General features: G+C 40.4%; 2 protein-coding genes across 7 annotated transcripts in view; both read right to left on the reverse strand.

Annotated features, from left to right (window-relative positions):
* The window catches only part of LOC116726181 (dipeptidyl peptidase 9-like), a 37,775-nt gene extending 22,713 nt beyond the window's left edge, over positions 1 to 15,062 (reverse strand). Inside the window, exons 1-6 of one of the 5 annotated variants that reach the window (XM_032572781.1) lie at positions 14,911 to 15,059; positions 14,696 to 14,827; positions 12,015 to 12,105; positions 10,438 to 10,682; positions 8,117 to 8,229; positions 7,296 to 7,469 (exon numbers count right to left, since the gene is read on the reverse strand). In XM_032572781.1, the coding sequence (XP_032428672.1) occupies positions 7,296 to 7,469; positions 8,117 to 8,229; positions 10,438 to 10,682; positions 12,015 to 12,070 (588 nt within the window). In that variant the 5' untranslated portion in view covers positions 12,071 to 12,105; positions 14,696 to 14,827; positions 14,911 to 15,059. Of the gene's footprint in view, positions 1 to 7,295; positions 7,470 to 8,116; positions 8,230 to 10,437; positions 10,683 to 12,014; positions 12,106 to 12,275; positions 12,300 to 13,203; positions 13,417 to 14,695; positions 14,832 to 14,910 lie in introns of those variants that run through there. The other 4 variants (XM_032572780.1, XM_032572779.1, XM_032572783.1 and 1 more) reach the window with 4 other exon arrangements.
* Positions 15,063 to 17,649: 2,587 nt separating this feature from the next.
* The window catches only part of dazap1 (DAZ associated protein 1), a 33,846-nt gene continuing 32,237 nt past the window's right edge, over positions 17,650 to 19,258 (reverse strand). For both annotated transcript variants that reach the window (XM_032572784.1, XM_032572785.1), the window contains one exon: positions 17,650 to 17,884. In XM_032572784.1, coding sequence (XP_032428675.1) covers positions 17,712 to 17,884 — 173 coding nt within the window. In that variant the 3' untranslated portion in view covers positions 17,650 to 17,711. The remainder of the gene's footprint in view (positions 17,885 to 19,258) is intronic.

The raw sequence follows: 19,258 nt of genomic DNA on the forward strand, positions 1-19,258 counted from the left end.
TTTGCTATCGTTCTCCGATTCAGGGCCTTGAAGTTGATGACTGGCCTCCAACCCCCTCCAGCCGATTCAGGTTTCTTCACCGCCTGGATGGGGCTGTTGGTGATCGGGTTGAGTTCCTCTCTGATGATCTCTAGGGCACTCAGTTCCTTCACGATCTTGTCCATCTCCTCGACTGCTCCTGGGTTCAACGGGTACTGCCGAACAGGTGGATGAACCCCACCTTCGATGTGATGAACGAACTTTGGGCCCAAATCTCCACAATCGTTCTTAAACCGTGCCACCTGCGCCGTAACGATGATCTCACGCAGCTTCTCTTTCCCAGCCGGGGAGAAGTCACTCTCTTCAAGTTTCTGTTCTGTCACCTTTGGTATGTCGACCGGTTTGTACCAGTCTTGCTTTTCTGATCCTGCTTGGGTCGGGCCGACTTTCACCAATCTTGCTTTCAAGCTCGTCAGCCTCCGCTCCAGTCGGCGATGTGTGCCTTTCTTTTTACTGAGTTCGTCTAAGTCTTTTACTGTGAGGAGATTGTAGGGACCTTTCACCCACACTATTCCTTTCCAGGTCCCATACGGCATTTCTTCTACTTTTCCATTAGCAAACTGAACCTTCAGGTGTCCTGCTGTTTTTAGGTCTTTGCGGGTCATAGACACCTCCGCTCCTGTGTCCACCAGGTAGGGTACTCCCTCCACTTTAGCGTAGATTTCGTCCCCCTCCCAGTAGGCATTCTCTAGAATGACCCGCGACCTGGACGCCATTACTTTGGTGACCCTCCGGCCCCGGCTTTACGGGACTCACGGAGGGCCGTCCTCTCTTCTGGGCTCAATTTCCTATACTCCTCATCTGTCAAGAACTGACCTTTTCCCGGCTGGTTTGATGAAGCCGGCGGGTTGGTCGGTTTCCCTTGTGGTCCTGGTGGTTTCTGCTGGAACGGCCGGTTCCGGAAGTTGGATGGCGGTGCTCCTTGTTGAAACGGTCTGCTCTGGAAGTTGGATGGCGGTGCTCCTTGCTGGAACGGTCTACCCTGGAAGTTAGATGGTTGTCTGATGTTAACCCTTCCCGGTGGCTTTGCCGGTTGGCTAGCCTCCTTCTTCCTTTTGTCCTCGTAGTACTGCTGTTCCAGGTCGAATCCTTGCACTGCTACATCCATCTGAGCAATTGTTGTGCTTCTCACTGGCAACTTGACGAAAACGATCTCTCCTCTGCGTCCTTTGGTCACCTCACGCAGTACCTTCACATATCTCGCAGGGGAAACGGTCTGCTTAAGTGTGTGCCACAGCGGTTCCAACCTGCTTCCCTTGTCCAGCCGTCCTCTGGCTCTCTTCACCTGGGACTCTTCATCATCCATGTCCTCCAATACCAGCCTTTCATAGTTGCTTTGTGCTGAATCTGTTCCAACCATCGGGTCCGAGGTCACGCTGGTCAGCCACAACTTTTTGGCTCCCTCGTGGTTGGTGGTAGACAGCACGGTTGGCCAAACATCTTTCAGATACTCCTCATTGTTCTCGTCTGCGTTTTTACTCCTAATCACCAGCCTTAGATTCTTCAACTCGGCGTAAGCATCTTGTCCTGTATTAGCGGCAGGTGGCTGAGCTGACACCTCTGGTTGTCTCGCCGGGATCTGCGGTCCTGGCTCCGAAGACGTCGCCTGAGGTTCCTCTTCATCAGCCGACACTTCGTCCAGCTGCTGTCGAGTTTCCCTGGAGTACTTGTAGGCGGCTTTCTTCAGTCGTCGCAGCATCACATCGTACATAATTCCAATGTATGCGTTCCTGAAGTTGGTAGTCAGGGAATAGTGTGCTGTCAGGGTGGAGCAGGATGGTGTCATCAGGATGTTAGCCCATTCTCCGATTGTTGCTTCCACCTCGAGCTGCACCCGGTCTCCCAACCTGCTGGCCCATCCTGCTGGGATCTGGTACTCGGTTTGGCCGGCCTCTGGTACATACGTACGCCGTCCGTCCTTAGCCTGCACTGGACCCCAGGTCACGTCTCTCGCCAGTCTTTCAGAAGATTTCTCGATGTCAAAGGTCTCCATTTCTTTCTTCTTACCCCGGTGCTGTCCTGTTCGGAGTGTCTTGTGCTCTGTCGGTGGTTGCTTCGGGTCGGAGAAGACGCTGTCGTGATCACTTTCCTCTTCCTCCTCGCTGGGCTGTTCGATCCCCGGTTGCTCTCCTCCGTCTTCCGAGTCACTGATGTCCTCATACTGCTGTTGTCGAAGAGGTTCTCTCCTGGGGGAGTTCAGCGGTCGAATCTTAGCTGGTTTCATCGGTCCTTCTTCTTTCGGGACCGTCGGCTGTTCATTTTTGACTCTTCCCGCATTGGGTTTTTTCAGTTCACTGCGGCTCTCTTCAAACGAGAACTCCTTAACGTACCTTGCTGCGGAGAACCCTGGTTCAACAGGTGCCTCCTTTATCTTTATTCTGGGTGGCTGCACGGCCTTGGCTTTACCTTTCTGGGTGGTGTTTGAAACCTCACTCTGGGGAATTTTTAAGGGATATTTCTTGATTTCTTGTGATGGATGGCTAATGCGGCATTGCTCCTCCATCTCAGCTGCCATTTTCACCCCTTGCTCAGTGCGGAGTCGATGCAGACGGGGGTCAACCACCACCACCACTTCTTTGAACACAAAGAAATGGCTGTTGTTCTTAGCTATATTCACCACCCCGTTCTCTGCAATCGATCTGGCGGTGTCCCTTGGCAGATCCGGTGATCTCAGTCCCTGCACACTCACTACCACTCTTCTCATGCATTCGTTGCTGGCTGCCGTCAGGCCCCGCTCGAGTCCGTGCCACATCTTCTTCCGGTACTCATCTAAACTCTCTCCTTTTCGGTAGATGTCAATCGGGACCAGGATTACAGCACTATAAGGGAGACTATAGCCGTTCATCAAGACTACTTCCCCCCTTGTTTTTGGGCTACAGCTAGCTTCCAGCAATCTTAAATCTGTTTTGTAACATTGCCCTGCTTGGTCCGCAAGGCTGTGTCTGAATTTTCGATTGTGGATCTTGTATTGGTCATTGGCGAACACAATCAGTCCGTCACCTTCAAGATCCCATATTCTTCCAATAACCTGATAAATCCGGAGTCCGGTCTGCAGTCCAAAGTTGCTGGCCCCCGGTGGTATTTCGGCTAATTCTCGGGCCATCCTCCAGGTGTCCGATTTCTGAGTCTTCTTCTTGGGGCGGTCGGGCTCCCGCAGCTCCTCGTCCGATTCCTCTTCGTCTTCGTCGGAGCTGTTATCCGCCGGAGTCCTCGTAGGTGGCAGTGGAGGCCTCCTCTCCGTGCTGTGGACTCGGGGATGAAACCCGAGCTCCGGGTCCCGTTGAGGGGACCATTCCTTGACTGCATCCTTCCACTGCTCCTCTGTGAGACCGCCGACGAGCGCTCCCTCGGGGTCGTCCTCATGGGCCGGTGCAGATGGGATGTCCTCGTTCCGCGATGAACCCGGTGGAGCTGAGGGACCTCCGTCGTTGTCGTCGCTGCTGTCGTCGCTGCTGTCACCGCCGTCGTTGTCGTCGCTGCCGCCCGTCAGGTCTATCAGAACCCTCGAAGGTTGCTCCCGCTGGTGAGTCGGTGTCGTGGCTCTGCTGGGCAGTTGGGAAGGAGCCTCGGCCACCTCCGACTCTGCCCTGTCCGGGGCTCGCTCTTTTTCCTTAATCTCCTTGTATAACTTAAGTCTCTGCAGGGCTTCGTTATATTCTTGAAACTTGCGCACCCCCTTGGCAAGATGGTCTACTAGAATCCCGTCAATGCCCGCTGCCGATGTAGCGGTTTTTACTACGCTGTCATACTTCTCGGAGGGACTGTAGACAGTCCGCAGCTCACCAGCTTCCCACTCTTCAAGGAGCTTAGCGAACCATTCCAGCCATTCTTTAACCTCCGTCTTCCTAGCAACCTTCACCGGGCATTTGACGACCCCCAGACGGTGACCGTGTTGAAGCTGGGTGCAAAAATATATCCGAGTTTGCACTAAGTGCTTCATCATTCTCTGGGCCACCTCCTTGTCGAGGGTGTAGTGGGATTCATAGAAAGCTTTCTTGTTTATCTCAGTCCAGGAATCCAATCCATCACCGAGCAATATCAGCTTCGCAGGAATTTGTGATATCGTGGATTGGGAAAGACTAGGTCGATGACTCCCCTCGTCTCGGCTGATGTTGCTCGCCCCTTGTCCCATTGCCGGCCCTTGCAGGGGATTCAGTTCCCCTCCTTCTTCGTCTTCACTCATAGTTGTCTTTGTCTTCGAGTCGCCTATCCCCCAAAGCCTCTCTTTGCGCTTTCGAGTAGGGATGGGTCCAGGCTGTGTTGGCTACTGGCTTCACTGTCTGGATCTGGTCATTCCATCCTCAGTAGAAGCTTTCCCTCACCTGTATGCTATACAGTTATTGCGAGGGTTGTGGCTGATGGCCTTATCAGTCACCACTAACTCTCTTCCCTAAGAGTCAGCAACCCAAGTGGGCTATTCAGAGTCTCACATCTGTTTTTACCGACTTGGTGTCTTTGGGGCCCGCCTACTCAGTTGTGCGCAGCCCCACGTCGGGCGCCATGTTGGTTATCCTGCAATAGTCAGCCCCGCCCACTCCTCACTACTCCCCAGGGCTGCCTACTGACCAGTTCTCCGTCTAACAGGTCCGGAAAATCTCTGAGTCCTGGGTATTACCCTAAGAGTACTCTATAAGAGATAATCTATTTAAACTGGTAGCGAAAGTGACTCGTCTAGCTCTAACTACCTCCAATCCAGAAGTTATGACCCTTTACAGTTAAGAAACAATCAGCTGAGTAGCCCTCGCAGCTGCATAATTCCAATAACCACTTCTGTTAACGGTAGCCCACTTTCTAAATCATAACTTGCACTTGGAACCGGCTAGATTATGTTTAGTGACTTAGAGGTAAGTCCCAGGGTCATTATTTACTCTCACCAAAGGAAATTATGAAGCCTCCTATTTACTGGAATCATGTACATTAGTTTTACCTTGATTAAAAGAACTGGACAAAGATTAAATGACTCTATTAATTCCAATGTCCACCAACCTCATTAGAATTTTGTAGTATAAATTTATTAAGCAAGCTTAAGCAGGGATATGCGACATACAAATCAATTATCAATCGTAAATGGATCAAAAACAGTGTAATAAAATTTACATGTACAATCATACTACTCTGTCTCCTTTCCCTAAGAGTTAAGTCGCAAGTTCTGAAATAGAATTTCAATGAGCAGATTCAACTCATACCCAGACGATGGTGGATCTTTTGGCAACAGGAATTTCTTGCATCCGTGGTTGAGGTCTTTGCCTGGTGTGGAAAAGCCCTCCTCAGAAAGGAAGCAAAGCAGAAAGGGTCTGAATCCTTTTGCAAAACCCAGTTCTTTATCCCTGAGGGACCTTTGTCCTTCCTCCAGGTCTTGTTGCAGAGTTTGAAAAGGCTGGGTTGAGACGAGACCAGCGGTCGAATAAAGAACCAGAGATGGGGCGATGGAACCCAGTCCTGTCTTAGCGGTGTGAAGTCTGAGTTCTCCCGTAGTTCTGAAGTGCGGTCCGTATTTCAATCTGCCCCTGCATGTTATTGCAGGTGTTGTCTCTTCTTCTGCGCCGCCGGACTGGGAACGGTTGGTTCCTCTTTTCAGCCCCTTTTTATGCCTCTCCTCACCATGTGTGTGTATGGGAAGGTTTGGCCTACGTGACTTTCTGCACGGCTGCTGCGTCTCATGAAAAAGTCCCCCCCATTTCTCAACCTGCTTGCTGACCACAGTGGAATTTCCCGTCTTTCTCCTTTCTTCCTGTGCTCCTTGGCCATCTGTTCAGAACTGCTTGCGACATTTCCTGTTTTCAGGGCTGTACTGCACATTCGTCTTCTCTATATTCTATAACTCACTTTATCTATTAAAACTCAGTAAACACATTCAACTTGTTGTTAAATTGATTTCAGATGATTATAACTTCATATTCATTGACAATAAATCACATCTTTTCCTTGTTGTCAATCACTAACATAATCATTACATATTTAAATCATTACAGATCATTAATCAGAGATGCTTTGCAAAAAGTTATTGAGTGATTACTTATATTCATGTTAGACTTATATTCATGTTAGACTTATATTCATGTTATTCAGACTTATTCAACTTAATTAACTTTTAATCAAACTACAGGATTACTTTATTTCTTCCAAGCCATTATGCATCTTTTTCTGCGTGTGCCTGGAAAGATCTCATACCCTTATGCCAGTTTTCTTGACAAGATCTTTTATAAAAATCTGCTTGTTAACAGAAGTATTTATGTCAAAATATATATTGTGCAAATTATTTTACATATCTAAGAGTTAAAAAGTCCAAATGTGAGCGAAGTGCTGAAAATAAAGGCTGAAAACTGCACAGCGTGTTTTCTCTACATGCTGATGAACCGAGGGAGTCCCACCAGTGGGTAAAGCTTCATCTGCAGTGAACAAAGCAGCAGCAGGAGTTTCCCTGTTCATATCACTATGAGCTTGCAGAAGGGAAACCTTCAGGGTACAAAAATAAGCAACGTTCATCTGTACTTTTCCTTTTGATTGGAGGTATTTCCTGCTATACGTTCCTATGTCGTTACGAAGGACCCAAGGATTCGTTTATCAAATTAAATCAGTGACTCCTCTCTCAAATAAATCGCTTTTTACATTTTTACCCTGGATGATTATCTGTAAAAACGTCTTTTTTTTCCCACAGTGTCTGAGCTAAATGAACTAGAGATGGTTAAAATGCATCCCCGGAACCAGAACCACAAATAGAGAAGCAGCATTCAGCTTCTACAGTATGCACCACAAATCTGGAACAAACTTCCAGAAAACTGCAAAACAGCCAAAACCCTGACTGCCTTTAAATCTAGACTAAAAGCCCACATGTTTGGAGTTGATTTTGAAACATAATTAATGAAACATTATTCAATATTTTGATGCGTAACGTCACCACTTGACAAAATGTGATGCATAAAATGTTGACTGTGTTTATAAAAACACAAAAATACAATAAAAAGCACTTCAAACTGCCTTGTTGCTAAAATGTGCTAGACAAATAAACCTGATTGATTGACTTATTGATAGAAATGACATGAACATGAAGAAGTCTTCATGAATGCTTATGACTGTTTTCATTTATTAATTACACTTTTGATGCAACTTTGCATTAAAATTCTCATTATTTACCATATGACATAAACATTCATGACATATAACCAAATATTTTAGCTTTCCAAACCGTCTCCTGGCAACTGTGATGCAATAAACCCAAAGAAATCCTGTAATTATGCATTTGTCTTTTAACTCACAATGAAAGAGTTGTTGGCGCCGTCCCGACAGTAGTACAGGCTGCTGTTGGCCTGGAACAGGAAAAGCCCGCTGGGTTGGTGGTAGTCATAGGCGGTGATGCCAGATACCCCCAAACGTTTTCTCTCTCGCAGCAGTTCCTCCTCCCGAGAGAAGCCCCCGTGGTGAGGACTGGCCTGGGGTCAGAGGTGACAGCGGGACACAGAGCGTGACAAACCAGGCCGATCAGAAAGTGTTTGCTCAGAGGATTGGAGAAAAAAAAGAAACGGTGGGACAAGATGAGACGCACAGCAGCTGCTTTCTGTTTGCTCTACTTTAAAATATTTTTCATCTAACCACTTGAACTCCTTCTGTAAAACATCAAAATACGCAAAAAGATGCAAATAATTGAATTCCCCTTTTTAAATAAGAAAATAAACATTTTATTCCCTAAAGTGCTATAAAAACATAAATGTTCTTCTAACATCAACATGTTTTTGCTAAAGTTAACGTTAATACAATGTAGAGCTGATCTGTTTGTTTAGTTTTTGATAAACAGATTAATAACTGAATAGCAAACGGTGATTAATAAGAGATTTTTTAAACAGAATTTGAACTAGTTGAAGCTAAAACTAACACTTGAGTTCTGGATAGAACATATCTACAAACAAAGAGGGTTTATTTTTTTTAGCTTAAATGCAAAATGTATAAACTTTTGTACAGTTTTTGCTCCGAAATATTTTTTTGAGTCTGTATACTTCAGTTTACGATTAATCGATTACTAAATTAGTTGACGATTAATTCAATAACTGGTCACAGACCTACCACCACAACCTCTCTTTACCTGAAAATGGTCCAGCATCGGTTTCCATGACAAAACGAGTAGCGCATCTTTGCGGACCTTCTTGGGAATGTCGGAGTAGAGCAAAGCGTTTTCTCGGCTGGCGTAAGGCATTCCTGTCAGGAAGAAACAGGAAGATCTGCGAGATTAACTCCAGATAATGGTGATGCCTCTGGTGGGAGAAGTTTCTAAATAAAATCTAATTTCTGTTCAGGTTTGTGAGCCTTTAACACTTAATTAATGATTCATAATAAAGTGGTTTGACAAACAGCAAAAACGTAAACACAATTCGACTGATTGGCTGCTCATTGCTTAGAGCAATGAGCAGACATTAAATGTTAGAATCTCCCGTTTCTTGCAGCAGACCGTCTGACCTCTATTAACACGAAATGGAAAAACTGAATTATGCCAACAAAGCAGAAATTGTGTCCCTGTGTGTTCCCCATTTTCTCCAGCTGCACTGGAGCCTGTGCAGCTCTGCGGACATGAAATGGGTTCGTAAACTGATGCAGGCCGGATCCTCTGACTCACAAGAGAGCAACATGACTGGATCTACACGCACCAAGGACAAAACCCACTAAAGACACCAGAACACTAATTTATTCAGCTTCTAGATTTGTTATGGGCATTTCTTTCAATTGCAGTTTCTGGCATTAACTTAGATTTCTGTTTCAAAGGCAAACACAAAACACTCAATATTGTATGTTTTGTCAATTAATTTGTTGGTTTCCTTTCCTACTAAGTTCAGTCTGTATGACATAATACAAGAAAAATAATAGTTAGTCTGGGTAGGCTTGTCGCAATAAACAATAATTCAATTAATCGCACGATAAATGAAAATTATCAACCTCATTTTAGTTTATCAGCTTTATCGTTTGTTCCTGGTTTTTTCTCTTTCTACTGATGACACTGGATGAAAAAGGCCTTCCTCATTTCCTTAATGGAGGAGTGAACTATTGCCTCAGGCAGTCGGATCTGCCCGTCTTCTCTATCTAAACCTATTGATTATTGAAGGGCAATATAGTATACAGACTTCATAATCTGCACTCTCTTGGTTGAAGGTAGTTTTTATTTCCACTTTGGTTTCATGTTGTTTAGTTTTTATTCAAGTATACTTTTTGTTAACGGAGACTGAGAATCCATTTTTATTTATTTTTGGTTGTTTTGTTTATTTGTTTTAACCGTTCCAGTGTTAAGTGTTCTTTTGAAAATAAAGCGGATTTATTTTTTGGCAGAATGTACTTGCATTATTATCTCATTACCATTACATCTGTTTAAAATGGTCTTCAAACAATATTATCGTTTATTGCAATAATTTTTGAGACAATTAATCGCTCAGCAAAATGTGTTGCTGTGACAGGCCATTTTATGTTAACTGTGGCATTTTTAATTATTATTATTTCATTAAAGGTTTTCTGCGTGTCCAAAGTGTGGTCTGGGGGCCATTTGTGGCCCTCGGAGTAGCTTAACGTGGCCCATGCATCCAGTTTAGGATTGATTTAAACGGAGCCGATGCAGATGGTATGTGATTTTCAACTACAAATATTTATATCTTAAAATACAATAAATAAATTGTCCCAGAAATTATTGTGGTAAACGATAATATTGTTTGTTGAGACCTTTTTCAACAACTATATTGAATATGGCTTAATAATGCAAGCGCTTGCTCTCAAAGACCAATAAACTTTAATTTTGTGATGAGGTGTTAACACTGGAGCTGGAAGATACTTAAAATATTAAAAATTAATAAACAAAACAACTAATAAAATGGATTATAATGTCTCTAAACAAACTTTCCCTTCAAAAAAATAATAATAATCTGAATTGAAACAATAAGGCTCATTTTAATTTATCGTGCAGTAAATTGATTTTCCTATTGGGACAGGTTTATAAAACAAGTCTTTTTCTTCCATTATTTTTTTATTATTATTTTGGCTTTCATTTTAACGTTGTAGTAATTTGGGCCACAAATCTCTAGTGACGTTTTATTCTCAAACAGACATAGTCAAACCCAACAACTAATACAGTCAAAGGTTTCCAAAGATATTTCTCATTTTTGTTGCTGGATAAATTGAGTTGATTTCTTAACCAACAAGTTAGGAAATAGTCCAACTTTGAAGGCCTGTTTTGGACCTTTTTAATTAAAATGAATGTTAAAATTGTTGCTGAGCAGGTAAGAAGGACAGAATTCACAAATTATTTTGCATTTTTAACTGAAAGAAATTAAAATAAACTGTGGCTCCTTGTGCAAACAGTTTGGACAACAAAACAAACTTTGTTTTTTCCAGAAATAAAAACCTGTTTTTGTTGGTTTCTGTTCTTACCGAGGTAGTAGATGCGGTGGGAGTGCGGACTGGCCTCGTCTTTCTGGACGAACTGGAAGTCGTGCGGTGCCTTGTTGATGACCACTCCCGTGTTTTTGCGGCTGCTGTGGATGATCTTCCGCAGGCCGTCCCAGGAGTGTTTCTCCACCTGGAACTGGGTGGGATTCACGTCCTCCATCTCCACCACCTCTGTGCTGTCTGAGAGCTCATCCACTCCCGTCATGCCTGCCAGTGCGTCTCTGATGCTGCTGACACAAGAAGATTTATCTAAATACTGGATACTTCCAGTAACAGACCTTTATGCTTTAAGATCAATTCTCAATACTTCAGTAATTTGAAATAATGTATCTTAACAAGAGGACAGGAGACAGGGATGAAGGGAACTACTTTTTCTTCCGCCTGGTAAACGTGTAAAGCGTCCTGGTGCTGCTCAGTCACTCAGACTCAATGACAGATCATAGAAGTAGTGAATATGGAGATATTTCAAGTTGCATTTTATAGTAGTTCATAATAATTAAACAAGGATTTATTTCAGTAGTATTATTACTTTATCAATTTCCTATTTTTTTGTTTGAAACAACTTTTTCACATTTTTTAAGACGTTTTGTTGTTAAAAGAACTTAGCTGCTACGTCAATGTACTTCTGAGTTTAAAGTGAAGAGGGATGTCTAGTGTTATTTTTATGAAGTCAAGATCTGAAATACAAAATGTTTTTTTTATTTAGATTTAACAGGAAAATTAAGTGTTTTTGAACAAATTATCAGTATTGGATCAGTATCCGATTAAATTTTACTCAATATAAGATTGGAAAGGAAATCGGTGGTGTCAAACATCACGACTAAATATCTTTTTGAAAAAAGAATTAAACTAGAAACGTAAAAATGGATTTATTTGTGAAGCTAAACTTAAAACTAGAGCTGCAACCAATGAGTATTTGAGTAATCAATTATTCTTTGGATTATTTTGGAAATTAAACAAATTAAAAAACTGTCACATTCTGCAGATTTTTCATCAAAGCCTTTTTTATACAATATTGGAAACACATTAAAAGATACTTTATTCCCTTTTTTTAAATAAGAAAATGAACATTTTATTGCTTAAAATGGAACAACAGTATTCCTTTTGTGAGCGCTTGATTATTTGCAGGAAAAAAAAAAACTTCACACATGTAAAACATTTTGACCATTTCTTTGTATTATCAGATTAATAATTAGATTTTAAAAAGTTGCTCATTCTGATTTTTTCAAAGAATTTGAGCCAGGTTAAGTCAAAACTTTTCCACTTGAGGAGTTCTGGGTAAAACATATTTACAAAGAAGGTTTTTTTGTCTTAAATGCAAGTCTTAATATATTTTGTGCAGTTTTCGTGTTGTTTTTTCAGCAAATTGCCTTTTTTAGTAATCTGAATACTCCAGTTAATGATTAATCAATTACTAAATAAGTTTATTCTTATTTCCATAATTGATAATAATCCATTGTTCCAGTCCTACTTAAAACAATTAAAAAAATGAAAGTTTTCTGTACATATATTTTTTTAAATAAATGAGAACTGGAACCAGATAAATAAAAACCTCTTACCTTTCCTGGCTGTCTTCTGTTTTGTCGTCGGTTTTCAGCCTCTTTATCTTGTGCATTAACTGTTTAACAACCTTGAGCCAGATCCGACCGCCTGCAAAACGAGGTAATGACATAAAAATTATAGAAATGAAATAAAAAGACTTGTTCTTTTTTACCCCTCCAGGGGGTCTTTTGTGGGCTCTAGTGTCCCTTATATGATAGTAGGCTGACAGGAAACGGGGGAAGACATGCGGCAAATGTCGTCGGGTCCGGGAGTCGAACCTGCGACAGCCGCGTCGAGGACTCAAGGCCTCCAAATACGGGTCGCGCTAACCGCTACGCCACCACGGCACGCCCCAAAAAGGCTTGTTCTGAAATAACAAACATTCCTAAACGTTTACAGAAGCAGCCTAAAGGAAAGTTAAAAGCGACTTAAATTTGTGACACATTGCCATCGAACCAGAGCCTGATTGTGGGGCAAGATCCAATTTTAATATGTTTTTTTTCCCCAATTTCTTTCCTAAAATGTTCTTCTTTTTAAACTAAATATTTTCAATCTTCTCTTCTGGGAGTTGTGCGACAGACTATTAGGGCCATGCCTTATTTATAGTCATAATATGAGCAACGATGAGGCAATTTTACCACAAAAAAGTCTTAAAATGACAAGAAAAAAATTTTTTAATGAGAAAAACTTCAGCTCGGTTTGTGGTTCTTTCTTCCAAAGTCCTGCTGTCGATAATAATTTGATAATGTGTTGAAATATTTTTTCTTTTCTTATCTGTAAAACAAACACCAAAGCATAACTTTTTTAAATTATTTTTCACGTTAAAGTTTTACTTAATTCTACTAATATTGCAACGTTATTCTGGTAATATTAACACTTTATTCTCGCATTATGTCGACTTAGCTGCACAACTTTATTATTGGATTACTACAACTCTATTCTTGTAATATTATGACTTTATTCTTGTAATTTAAATAAAAATCTTAGCTTATATTCCATCATAAAGTTGATCTAAAGTCAAAGTCCAAATAAACAGAAGCTGTAAAACACACTTGTGGAACAAGATGGCCGCCCTGAGCGCGCTGACATCACTCTGAGAAACCCAAGAAATGCATTGGTGGGGGAAAAAAAAATGCTCTAAAAAATTGCCCTTCAAAAATCAAAACTATGATTAATCAATAAAGTGGATTGATCGCCCAGCCCTACCTGATCACATGCTGAAAACAGTGAGAGTTTTCCCTAAGCTGCTTCCTGGAGGATCTGTTCCTCTTCAGCTGATCGGCGCCAATGTTCTAGTTTCTCACCACGTGTGAATCAGCTGCAGCTGACGTAAGCCCCGACAGCTTTACGTCTGTGTCACAACGGTGGCAAATATTACACTGTAACTCCATATTGTACTGCAGGATGTCTCCTGCTGCCTGGTTCTGGTCTAAATGACCAGGAAATTCAGCTTCATTTACCAAAATAAATCAGCTTAAATGATTGAATTATTAACACTTTTTAAGTACATCTAAATATGTTTAGCAAACCAATGGAAAGAAAATCTTGTTTATTTAAGTCAAATTAAAACCCATTAAAATATTTGAAAGCATAAGTTTACATAAAATGTATTAAAAAAATGTTTTCCCTCACGTACAGATACTCAATTAATACTAACATTTCCCAGTTTTAGTTAGGATTACCAAAATTTATTTTTTTTCCAATAAACAATTAATCAATCCATTAATCACAAGTTCAAATTAGCCTGATAATTTCAATTCAGATGATTCAGATTTGAATTTGAAGGGAAATTTTGTTTACAAAAGCCATTTCATGTTTGGTTTCGGTTGTCTGTGGGTTTTATTTACGTTCATTAACAATACCACATTTCTTTATAATTTTTTAAAAAATTGGTCTGATGTAATATTCTTAAATGCTTCTTTTCCATTATATGCAAGCAGAGAAATCATAATTAATAGAGATAAAGAGTTGAAAACATCAGTCTGTGTGTAATTAAAATTAACATTATATGTTGCACTTAGTGAATTGAGTTGATGAAATGCATAAACTTTTTAGTATTACGCTAATTTATTTTTTATGGCAGGGCCTCCAGAGCCTAAAGTGGTTCTTAATAACTGGCTAAAAATGATTAAGAACCCATTTTTGAAGATTGATATAATTTTTAAAATGTACATTGATTGAAATTCCAATGTGTGACACTAAAAGTAACAATAATACATTTTATAATCATTTTTCTTGTCATTTTGTTTACATAATTTTCTATAGAAGGAAATTTATCTATCTTCTATTTGCAGAGGTTTTATGTTTTTCTTTAATTAATAAACTAAAAACAAAAATAATTTTCAATATCTACCATTTCTCAACAAAAACTCTAAATTTTCCCTATTCAACAGGTCATTTTACATTTGCAGCTCTAGGTTTAGCTCTTATCAAAGTCCTGCTTATCAATACAAAAACGGTTTTTCAGATGCTAAAGGTTACAAACTGACTACACACTCTCGAGTGAATATGAATAATTTTGATTCGTTTTGTTGATGTAAACCAATAGTTTACACAGAACAGAGTGTTAGATTTTAACAGTTTATCTGGAACCACTAAAATCTGAAACTTCCTCAGCTTATCCATTCTCAGTTATGTCATTAAAACAATCTCAGCAGGAACATAAACTCAAGTTTGACACTCCAGTAAAGTGACTCACTGAGTGACAGGAAACATCTGGCTGAAGGTGTCCCGTCACTAAAGGCTGGCAAACGTTCTTATAAACCCGCTCCGGATCCTTGAAATTTCGGTTTCGACCCAGTCAGTGTATCATCGGCCGTTGAGTTTTAAGCTAGCTAGCACAACACGCACAGTAAACAGGATCAAAACAGGTCGAGACGGAGTTAATGTCGTTTACACTTTCTGCCCACAGACCTTGAAAGTTTGTCTCCTCCTCTCGGTTTGAGTGTTATGGTCCAAGTGGGGAGTCGGAACCGAATAAGCCGATGAAGTGGGCAACTTTCCCGGAGAGCAGCTAGCCGCTCAGTGCTAATGCGCGAGCAACGCGGAAAGAAACGGCGAGTGGAAATCACGATGAAACCTTTACCCCGGATATGTTGGGGCACGGAAATTCAGCAATAAAAAATTACTTAAAACATTTTTGGGAAAAAAAATTACGTTAAATACACCTTGAATTTATGATTTATTAGTCTAAATTTAAAAACAATCAGTCTACTTTTAACACAAGAAACCTTTCTTTTTAATTAAAAAAGGAAGCCAACTATGACTGCTGTTGTAGTTAAAGGTAATTTGAATAATTCCCGATATAAATACCCAGCCAACACACACCTGTAGAGGCCAATAGAAGAGTAGCAGCCAGGGCTGGATTCACAAGAATGTGGGCCTTTGGCCTGGAGCCATTTTGGTGCCCTAACCACTGAGGAAAAATTATTTTACTAATGCAAATTAAAGTACATTAATAGGTAGTCTATCAGCAGGTGTGAATTGATGCATTGCAAGTTCAAAGGGGTAGTATTGTGTAAAATTTGCTTTTGGAGCTTTAGATCACGTTATAATGTTACTCCCTCATCAAAAACATACGTCGAGTGTTGCCTTGATTCTTTGCATGAAGAGTAATTTAACCTCCCATGGGAACCATTCAGCTGCACAAAACGCCTGAGTGGACCTAGCATCACCTTCAGGCACTGCAGTTTCCAAGCTTCCGCCTTCAGGCTCGCCCATTGAGCTCCTTCAGACTAGTCAGCAGCAATTAGCAAACATGGTGAACTGTGCATCTTCTGAGCTCATTACAGAAGCTACTTCTCAGTGCAACAATGGTAAAAACATTGTTAAAGAGTTCAAATTTGTTGATATGACTTCCTGAAGGCAGAATTTAAAAAGAGCAGGAGATTTTAAAGAGACAAAGTTCCAATTTCAAGACATTAAATCAGAAAGTGCAATTTCTTTTAAGTCATATTTGATATACAGCATTTTATAAGAACTTAAGGTAACAAGTTACATGATGGGATGAAGAAACCACCACCCACATGATACTGCCCCTTCAACAGTGACACTGGTTTCTGTGAATGTCAACATATTTTTTTGTTTTCCCATATATAAAAGACCCCTCTTTATGTTATTTGCTAATGTTTGCAAGTTAGAAAAAAAATTATGGTTATTGTCATGTTGTTCATATTTTTAAATAGACCAGCGTTATCTATCTATCCAATAATTAATTGACTTAGTTTTTACATTAAAGTAATTATACTACAAGAGTAGTTGTTCGAGAATAGTCAGAATATTAAGACTTTTTTCCAAATGTTTTTATATATTGGGTTTTATTTTAATGTTATAGATGTTAGGTTTGTCAACATTTGTTTATTTATTCTTTGAATTTATTTTGTTTAGTCAACAAGTTGTTTCTCCAGACATTTAATGGGCTTTTTGCACGTCAGCCTCCGTGTTCGGGGAAAAGCGGCTCGGTCGTTTCCGGTCTATTGAAAATGTCATTTTACACTCGGTGCTTGCCCAAGGTAACAATTAATGATGTACATCGATCCAAAGCCCCAACAACTAAGCTGGAGAAAGGTTTTAAGACGTTCGCCTCGTTATACATTCACAGATACGAAGGTGAGTTTTACTTTCTTTACTGTGTGGCTAACATTAACTTTAGCTTATGCTAGTAGACAATATTCTATCCACTGGACTGATAACTACCAACTTGATTTTTCTGTTTTGTTAGAATAAATACAGTGAACCTCAGTGTGTCATGAAATCAACCTACTGGCCCCGAGATAGACGGACCAGTAATATGCTCGTATCAAGGAGCCCAGTTTCATATTCCACCCATAAGAAAATGAGTATTCACTATTTCTATCTACAAATTACATTTCATAAGCAGAAACTACAGCTAAATCAGCAGTTGTCATTCACAATAACAAATAGTCTTCAACAAACGCATTCAATATTTTTTTTTCCACAGAAACAAAACCAAACATTTATTTTAATCTTAAAACATTTATTTTTGTAATAATTTGTCCTTTTTTTTCCTTTTTGCATAAGTGCAAAAAATGCACCCAAAACAGCCACCTGAGGGAAGTCTACATCTTTAAATAAAAAACAAGCAAAGTGTACATTTATAGTACAAAATTCTCTTTTTTTTAAAAAAATTGCACAGTTTGTGTATAATATATATATATTTATATATATTATATATATTCATAATCTCCATTTTAAACAAACTTTAAAGGCTCAGAAAGTAAACAAAAATTTACCAAATGAAAAATAAAAACATTTTTTTCCTAGAATTTAAAGCTGAGAAAAATTTAAACCCTGTTTTTTTCCATTTGCGTCCACCATAAATATACATATTTAAATGCAAGTCTCTTTACATATAAGTCTCTGTGCTAGTGTTTCACCAGACAATCAAAATTATTGCAAAGTAGTTTAGATCTACTATAAAACATGGGTGTAGGGGAAGGTGGGGGATAAAAGTTTCTTTCTGCTCAATATTTCTTAAATTATGCGAGAAAAGAAAAGAAAAATATTTCTTAAACCCTTTAAAATTTTCTGGAATCCCTGTTTTCATAAAAGATTTCTATCTCAAACTGTTATTTCAACATTTCTAACAAACAATCCAGTATTGCGTTGAGCAAGAACACTTGTTTCCCTGACTTTTTTTTTTTTTTTTGTGGTTTCTGAACTTTACACCATGCCACACCGCCATGGGGAGGTGGTCAGCGTCGATAGGGGTGGAAGCCCTGTACGTTGTGGTTCTGCCCCCTGCCGAACGCGCTGGCGGCGGGCTGGGGAGCGGCAGCCGGCTGTGCTGTAGGGGCTCCGTACGAGGCGGCCGTCTGGCTGGGGTCTGCAAAGCTGTGGCCGAAGGCTGTCAGGTCCTGACCGTACCCTAAAAACAGAAAACAGAAAGATAATGAGAACCTGGAGGAGGTTTAGCAAAACTCCTCTAAAACTGCTATGTAAAATAAAACAAAAAGTTAAAGGAAAAATCCACCATTCTTTGACAGCTACACGATTCCTTTTTTAAAGTATTTGTGAATTTGAATTTTGGTGGAAGAAAATATTTTATAGCTACACCACACCTTGCTTTAAAAGGAAAAATTCAAATTTTGCACTTTTTGGTGCTTCTTTTGGGTAATAACTGCTTTTAAAGCTGCATTCAGACCAAGCAGACCAATATGGGCATCAGGGCGCGTTGAAACGTCTTGACTGAAGCTGATATCCCACCTGCAAATATTACAGCCAACAGACTGGTTAGTGCTCCGTTTGTGCCATTAAAATGTTCGTTTGTGCTGCTTTAGTTTCAGAGATATTAAAAAAATTTTTTTAGGTCATCCAGAGGTCACCATCTGAGAAGTGAGCACCATCTTGCTCTAAAACAAACCGAAGTGGGCTACATTTTTAGTGGTTTGTTTGTGCAGGTTTCGTTAATGAGATAATGAACTATCATTTCGGCCGATGACGTACTCATCCCCCCCTATCTTGTTCCAAAACATACCAAAGTGGGCTACTTTAGTACACTTTGTTTGTGCTGCGCATTTGAAGTGTTTCAAGCATTCAACACGTGCCCAATGTGACAGACGCTGGAACTTTTGACCCCGGACGCAAAGCGTCAACCAATCAGAGAGACTTCACTACATGGCGTAGTGGCCTGCCGTTGGCGTTCTGCTAGGAGATACAGACGCCGATGCGAGTTAGAAGACTGGGCTAGGGTGAGACGAAAATATTGCTGAAAGTGACCCAGCTAGGTTGTGAAACTCAAAACACCTCTGAATTGTTTGGTGAATTCAAACATGGCGCAGAGGAGCCCGACGACGACATTCTCCTGCTTCCAGTAAATAAAGGCCAGGGCGCTCTCTCAATATTTCATCCGCCATTGTTCAAAGTAACCGGTAGAGGGGGGAAAAAAGTCAACAAACTCCTCCCAATATCACCTGTCGTTTGACGCACGACCAGAGCAAAAAATGTCAAGCGTCTGACTTCAAACTGCACACAGTTTTAACTTGAGACATTCTTGAGCGCGAAACGCGTCAGGTCTGAACGCAGCGTAACTCAACACTGCAAAAACACAAACTCTTAGGCAAAACTAAGCTACAAGGAACTTTTCAGCAAGATATAGAGGCTTGTTTTAAGTACATATTTCCTTAATATTGATGAAAACATACTTAATTCATTGGCAGATTATTTCATGTGTGACATTTTTCCCATTTCACAAGTTATTTGCCAATATAAAGTACTTTTTCATCAATATTAAGGAATTGTG

Source organism: Xiphophorus hellerii, chromosome 9 (genome assembly GCF_003331165.1).
Source record: "Xiphophorus hellerii strain 12219 chromosome 9, Xiphophorus_hellerii-4.1, whole genome shotgun sequence".
In the NCBI taxonomy this organism is placed as follows: Eukaryota; Metazoa; Chordata; class Actinopteri; order Cyprinodontiformes; family Poeciliidae; genus Xiphophorus; species Xiphophorus hellerii.